This window comes from Pediculus humanus, genomic scaffold (assembly GCF_000006295.1).
Source record: "Pediculus humanus corporis 1103172107667 genomic scaffold, whole genome shotgun sequence".
NCBI lineage: Eukaryota > Metazoa > Arthropoda > Insecta > Psocodea > Pediculidae > Pediculus > Pediculus humanus.
This window is the reverse complement of record NW_002987276.1, coordinates 71,929-79,894: the sequence shown is the minus strand read 5'-3', so window position 1 is coordinate 79,894 and position 7,966 is coordinate 71,929. Positions and strand designations below refer to the sequence as shown.

Sequence of the window (7,966 nt, the reverse complement as noted above, 5' to 3'; positions counted from 1 at the left end):
GAGAGAGAGAGTAAAAAATAATAATTAATTTCTATTAATATTAAATAATTTCAATTTTTTAATTATTAATTAATAATCTTACCTTAATTATTATTATTATTATTATAATTATATTTTAATTGTAACACAACCGCCAAAATCCGTTGCACTTTTCACTAATAATTCGTTTTAAAGAATGCCAACCCAAATTACTTAAATTTTTTTATACTAATTTAAATACGTTAACGATAAATAATAAATTTTCAACGGTTGGTAGCGCTTAATTTCAATTAATGACAAACATAACCTGAAACTTTTTACTTATTATTATTTAGTTTTAGTTTTAGTTAGTTAGAAATTGTATTCGGTTGTCGTCGAACAAACTAATGTTTAATTTTAACTAATAAAAAAAAAAACAGTTAATTAATTATCCGTCCATTATTATTTTTTTTTTTTAAATATGGTTGGTAAATTATTTGAAATAAAACCTCATAAAGAAGTAAGTTTTAATTTTTGAAAAAAATTTTTTTCGGTTAAATTTATTAAATTTTTTTTTTGTGAATGGTTTTCGACATTTTTTTATAATTGTAATTTTTATTCAAATTAATAAAGTAATGTTTTTTTAGGTTGTCGAAAATAATGTTAATAATATTAACACGGAAAATAATATTTGGAGTATCGAAAGTCAAATCAAGTCATATCAAATAAAAAAAACTAAATTGTGGCAGTTTTCATATATTCCCCTATTTTTAATTTTGATTTTACTTTTCCTAATTGTTTTATTGCCATTATTAGATCAAGTTGATCTTAAAATACAATTTTTATTAAACAAACAGTTATTAATTAATCAAGATGAATGCAGGTGAGAATGGAAATTTTATTTAAACTTCATTCGTACTTTAAATAATTCATTTAAAAATGTTTTACAAAACATTTTTAAAAATATTAAATCAAATGTTTTTTTCTTCATAACAAAAAAGTTTGCTTAGATGGCTTTATTAATTTGTCAAACAAGCAAAATTTTTGGTAGGTGATTGCACTCGAAACATTTAACAATGAATAATTATTATTTAAAATTTTGTTTTTTAAAAGTTTTGAAATTGTCGAAAGTATTCCCGAGGGACTTGTTTATCCACCTGATGCGAAAAAATTTAAATCCACATTTGAAACATGGGATAATCTTATAAAATTAGCTGAACATACAATCGAAATTGGAAGTTTTTATTGGTCAATGAGAACGGATGAAAAATTTCCTTCACAATCATCCGAGGTATGCTCGATTATAAATTTTTTTTTTATCTTTTTTTTTTTTTTTTTTTTTTCTACTTCATTTGTTGTTTAGATTATTTTTTAATTTAAAAAAAAAAAAAAACCAATCAACCTTTGTTCTGTTCTTGCACTTTACTTTTTAAATTTTTATTGTTTTATCTTTTAAAAAAAAAAATTATGTTTAATTATCATATCTAATTGTTCTTAAAAAAAAAAAAATTTCTTTCGATTTCTTTTACATGTAATAAATCGAAAAAAATGACAAAATGCAACAATTGAAATTGTATTGGCTCTAATTAAAAATTAATTTTTAATCAATTTAGGGTGATAAAGTTTTTAAAGATCTTTTAAATGCTGGATTAAATAGAAATATAACTATAAAAATAGCAGAAAGTCTTCCAACGAAAGCATTCTCAAGTGGAGATACAAATTATTTGATGCTTAAAAAAGCAGCAACTGTTAAATATTTAGATTTTGATAAACTTATCGGTTCTGGTGTTTTACATACAAAATTTTGGATTGTCGATAGAAAACATTTTTATGTTGGAAGTGCAAATCTCGATTGGAGAGCTCTGACTCAGGTATTTTTTTTTAAAATTAAATTGTTACTATTGATATGGTTGTCATATCGAATTGATTAGATAATAATTTATTATAAATTTTTTGTTTTTGTTTAAAGTAAATGATAATATCACGAGTTATTGAAATAAACCTATTTTTGGGGTTATCCATAATAAAAATTAAAAATTCAAATCGAGTTATTAGCGATGATGATCATGATGATGATGATGATGTAAATAAAAAAAATAAAACTTACATGGGTTTTTCAGGTGAAAGAACTCGGTATTGCTTTTTACAATTGTTCTTCTGTTGCTGATGACCTTGGAAAAATATTTGATGTTTATTGGACAGTTGGAAACGAAACAAGTTTGCCTAGTAAATGGTCTGATGATTTATCAACATCATACAATTCGAAAAATCCTTTCATTTTACCATTGAATGAAAGAAAAACATCATTGTACATTTCGGTAAATTATTCTTCTTCTTCTCCTGCTCTCCCCTAATAATAATAATAATATCTGGAAAAAAAATAAATAAATAAATAAATTTCAGAGTTCACCACCGCAATTTTCTCCAACTGGAAGAAATGATGATTTAGCTGGTTTACTACAAATAATAAAAGATGCTAAAAAATTTATTCACATATCCGTTATGGAATATTTACCACTCATTGTATTTTCAAAACATTTAAAGTAATTAAAAATTTATAAAAATGAATAGTTTTTGTTTTAGAATTCGAACAATATTTTTGTTATTTTTTTTTTTCATAGATATTGGCCAGACATTGATGATGCTCTACGTACGGCTGTGGTAAATAGAAACGTTAAAGTCAGACTCCTTATATCCCAATGGAATCACACAAAACCCATGTCTTATAATTTTTTAAGATCATTATTATCTGTGAATAAATTTAAAAAAAATGCCGTTCTCGAAGTAGTGAGTTTTAAATAATTAAAAAAAAACATAATTCTCTCATTTATATATCTAGTAATTAAATTAATATTATTTTATGACTTTTAGAAAATGTTTAATGTTCCAAGCGACTCCACCCAAAGTAAAATTCCATTTGCAAGAGTTAATCATAATAAATATATGGTGACAGATAATGGAGCTTTTATAGGTATAAAATCAAACAAAAAAAAAACATAATTTTATGATTAATTAATTTATACGACATGTCTTTTCTTTTGAAAATAAAAACTAATTTTTTTTTTTTTTTTTAGGTACGTCTAATTGGTCGGGAGATTATTTTCTCACGACAGCCGGCGTCAGCATCGTGGCTCCCTATAATAACGAAACAGAAAATGTCATACAAGAACAACTTAAACATGTTTTCGAAAGAGATTGGAATTCGACATATGCAGTGCCATTAAAATTTGAATAATTTTTATATAAATTTCTCCTTTTTGTCAATCTATACAGTAACGAATAGAAACATTTTTCTGTGATGCGTTTTTTTTTTTTTTTTAATTTAAAAAAAAATTCTTTTTTTTTGTACAAATATTCATTTGACGCACGAATTTATTAATTTTAATATTGACGAAATTAAATTATATAAAAAAACTTACAAAAAATAAAAGATTTAATTCATTTAACCTCATTCTTATTGATGTTTCAAAACGTGTGTGACAAAAAGAAAACATCAAAACTCAACGGTTAATTATATTGGAGGGAAAATTGATTACGTAGTAGTTGTAACGATTATCAAGAAGGCGGTGAAAAAAACCGTTAAATTTTAAAATCATAATCGAATATACTTTTTAGCATCGTTTGTGATTTGTGATTTGGTTTTTTAATTCATAGGTTGGTTTTATTTTTAATTAACTACTTTTCGAATTCGAAAAGTTTATTAAGTGACAAAAGAATTTCGAAATGGTGGATTATAATAATAACAACAAATCGAATTAAATATTATTATTGTCTGTGTGTGTGTGTATTCGTTATGTCTGTAATGGAGGACGAAGGAGAATTTGATTTGTGAGTAAATCAAATATTTTATCGTCAAAATTAATACGTATCGTGCTAACTTTCGCGTTTTTAAGACAAAATATTTATAAAAAAAAACGTATTAGCATAATAAAATAATGTAAATTTACTTACTTGATTTGAATTTCATCCATGTAAACAATAACTTATGTGTAACCATATAATCATAATAATATTGAAATTGTTATTAAATATATGTATTCAATTTGATTTTTCAGAATCGATGAAATCGAAGTACCAAAGTTATTAACAAAAGATGAAGCAGCAGATTGTCTTAATTGCGTCGGACCAACATTTATTAAAATAGACACAGCTTTTTCATACAGTTCTTGCAGTTATGCATATGTTGCCATGAACGTCGTTGGAAAGTAAATATAAAGCCCAAAAAGAGAAAGAATTCATTAAATTAACTTTTAAACTTAATATAAACAACAATAAAGTATAAGTATATTCACTTACCAAAACAAGAATAATTAATAATAATTTTTTTTTTTTTTTTTTAGAAATTTAACAAACGTTGATGTTTTACCATATTTTGCTCATGTTATGTTTTTGGATTTATCAAGAAATCGTTTAAATGATGATAGCCTTACATCATTGGCTGAAATGGAACAACTTGTTACATTAATTGTTGATAAAAATCGTATAGAATCTGCATTATTACCATTATTCCCACAATTACAGGTTTATTTTTCAATTACACACACATATATATTATTAAAATTATATAAAATTGTTTATAAATAAATAATTCTTTTCGTTTTTAGTTATTATCATTGAAAGAAAATAAAATAACATCATGTGAAATTAATTTTCAACCAAATCTTGAATATTTAGAACTTGCAGGTAAACAACAACAACAACAACAACAAAAACAACAACAACAATAACAATTTTAATTTTTTAATTTTTTTTTTTTTGGCATAAGGTAACAATATTCAATTGTTAGAACCTGAATTATGGGGTTCGAAAAGGTTGCCAAAATTAAAAGAATTAGGTTTGAGAAACAACGGTTTGAAATCGTTAAAAGGAATTAATTTTCCTAATTTAGTTTCATTATTTTTGGTAAGACTTTTTTCCCTTTTTTTCAAATTTTTATTATTATTATTATTGATTGTTTTTTTTAACGGTTTTTTTTTAAAACTTTTCAGGCAGACAACGATATATCGAATTTAAACGGATTAGAAATATTGACAAATTTAAAATTTTTACATTTAAGAAATAATCCATTGAAAAATTTAAATGGTTTTACCGAAGTTAATCGTAAATTATTTTACATAAATATAAGGTTTATTATTATTATTATTATTATTTATTATAAATATTTCAATCGTTTCCGTTTCCGCTTCCGCTATTATTATTATTTGTGTTGTTGTTTTTTTTTTTTTTAGAAATTGTCAAATACAAAACGTTAAAGAACTTAAAAAGTTATCAGTTTTACCTAAATTAAAAAGACTTGTAGTTACGGAAAATCCATTTACGAAAAGAAATTACAGGTACCGATCGACGGAAAATTTTTTCATAACATTATTATTATTATTATTATTATTACGGTTAAAAATTTTTTTTTTTATTATTACGACAGAATCGAAGTCGTAGCCATTCTACCAAAATTAAGAAAATTAGATAAAACGTTAATTGAAAAAAATGAAAAGAGAAAAGGTAAAAGGTTGGCTAAAAAAATGAATAAATTCGATAATAATAATGATAATGATGGCGGCGGCGATGATGACGTAGACGAAGAAGAAGGCGAAGATAAAGAAAACGAAGATGATAATTTCGACGATGATTAATAAATAATAATAATAATAATAATTATTTTTTTTTTAAATAAATGAATTTTAAATGAATAATAATTTTTTTAAATTAATCGAAACCACGTGATCGATGATGATGATGATAATAATGTTTCCCTTTGTTTTCCCCAAAACTTTTCCATTTTCTCCTTCATCTCCTTCATCATCACATCCCCGTTGACGCAAGTAAAAAAAAAAAACGAATTAAAATTATTAAAAATATTATTATTATTATTAATTATTATTATTATTATTAAATAAAAACTTTATCTTAAAATAATATTTCATCAATAAATATAAAAAAAAAAAAAAAAAACGATTTTTTGCGATTATTATTTACACGACGACGACGACGGTTACATAAAAAAAAAACTTTACTCGTCATCATCATTATCATTATCATCATTATCATCATCATCGTGATAATCGTTAACACGTCGTATAAGCTCCGATTTTTTCTCCGTATTTTATCTTTTGTCCGTTTTCAATGTCGAATTTAAAATTTTTCGGAGCTTCGAATATTAAAACGATCGTCGAACCCAAACGAAATTCACCGAACAATTGTCCCTTTTGTATTTCAACAGGTTTATCGAACCTGACTTTTCTCTCCGCCTCCTCTCCGTTTCCTCTCCTCCAGTCTTTTTGTGCGAAAAATAAGTCTCTTTCTCTTGGTGAAACGATCCAACGATTCGTTTGCAACGTCTGAAAAACAAACGACAAACGACAAACAAATACAATCTTACTCACTCTATTTCTACCTCCCTCTGCACCCCCCCCTCTCACTCTCTCTCTCTCTCTGTGGGAACTCACCGGATCGAAAACGACTCTTATGAATCCGACATTTGTCGCACCGACGGCGGTCAAACTGAAAAATCCATGTTCCCACGATCCGACGTAAACGGCTCTTTCATTTAATGAAAATAAATTATTTATCCAACTCGCGACAGCTGGATTCACGCTCAAAAGCTTTCCTGAAAATAAAACATTATTATTATTACTATTATTATTATTATTTGTTAATCGATCGGATTTCCCGGAAAGGAAAATGGAAACAACAAAAAAAAAAAAAACACGAAAATTATTGGAAAAGAAGGAGAAAGAGGAGAGCAAGTGTTAGGAAGAATGGGAAGAGGGGGAAACGAGAGAAAATTTAATTGAACGTTGCGTTTTCAAATGGAAAAGTGGAAGCAGCAGCAACAGCAGCAGCAGCAAGGACACCGCCACCGCACCGAACATTCCCTCCTTTCTTTTTCACCTTACCTTGAAAATGCCGCCTGAATTTGACTTTCCAACTGACCGGAGAATGAAACCTGTGATAGTCTCCGGGTGCCAGGTACACGACGCACTGATACAAATCCGTGTCTTGCCTTTCCTTCAACCTCAACAGGTACTCTTTTCCCGGAAGTTTGCTCATACCGGATTCCGCGAGCCTGAATTTGTACCTCGGAAATCCCGGATCGACGTTTTGAGTGTTTTCGTCGTCGGATTGTTCGTCTAAATGATTGATCGGCGACGTTGCCACGTTGTTCAAACCCTCGAAAGTTGTTTGAGTCGAACGATTTGTCATTTTTCGCCACGATTGCTTACCTGAAAAATCATCATTTCACGAAACAATAAATAATGAGACGGGAAGGGAGGGAGGAAGGGGGAGGGACACGACTCCCGGCCGTGATTATTTCTTTTGTAACTTGAAAATGAATCACGGAGGAAAGAGGAAGTAGTTAGCAATGATAAATCATTCGCGACATGACGTGACGTGACGTGAGCGAACAACAACCGAACAAACAAACAAACAAACAAACGATAAATACCTAAAAATTGCTGCAGCGAATACGTCACTCCTTTGACTTGATCGACTTGACAACTCGTGATTTTTCCAAATGTTAAAACTCTACCGTCTGCCGGAGATACCTGAAAACGTGTAAAAAAAATTTTCGGTTCTTTCTTAAACTGTTTCCGGTTCGCTCTCTTTCCCCTCCTCCTCCTCCTCGTAAGAGAAGAGGACAGAGGGGTGGGGGAGGGGTTCAAACACTCACTATGCACCTATGATCCGAATCTATGGGCCTGCACTCTTCTCTCAGAGGCCTTATGAAAAATTCCGAAAGACTTTTATAACGCGTAAGATCTTGTACTTCGCATTCGTCCAAATTGACTCCGAATGAACTCGCGTACAACGAATAAATCTTTGGCCTAATGAAAACGGGTAAATCAATGTTCGTTATGGCTCCCCACAATCTCGACATTATTCTGAGGGGCAAAAGAGTGTAAAAAGTCACCTGGAAATAAATAAATTAATTAATTAATAATTTAAAAAAATTTTCGGGAACAAACGAATTCTCGCAGAAGATCTTTGAAATTTGTACTTGTTTTGCGGC

At 28.1% G+C, this 7,966-nt stretch overlaps 2 protein-coding genes across 2 annotated transcripts; one reads left to right on the top strand and one right to left on the bottom strand.

Annotated features, from left to right (window-relative positions):
* Positions 1-618: 618 nt before the first annotated feature.
* Phum_PHUM283480 (protein K4, putative) lies at positions 619-3,193 on the top strand (the record flags this gene model as incomplete). Its single annotated transcript, XM_002426825.1, has 9 exons — positions 619-673; positions 775-841; positions 1,072-1,249; positions 1,572-1,829; positions 2,079-2,276; positions 2,362-2,501; positions 2,580-2,745; positions 2,830-2,929; positions 3,033-3,193. 9 exons carry the CDS (start codon positions 619-621, stop codon positions 3,191-3,193), a joined length of 1,323 nt encoding a protein of 440 aa, XP_002426870.1.
* A 2,827-nt stretch (positions 3,194-6,020) lies between these two features.
* Phum_PHUM283470 (Phosphatidylserine decarboxylase proenzyme, putative) lies at positions 6,021-7,834 on the bottom strand (the record flags this gene model as incomplete). The annotated part of the gene is made up of 6 exons (XM_002426824.1): positions 6,021-6,256; positions 6,398-6,557; positions 6,847-6,963; positions 7,114-7,178; positions 7,403-7,502; positions 7,628-7,834. 6 exons carry the CDS (start codon positions 7,832-7,834, stop codon positions 6,021-6,023), a joined length of 885 nt encoding a protein of 294 aa, XP_002426869.1.
* Between the last annotated feature and the right edge of the window lie 132 nt (positions 7,835-7,966).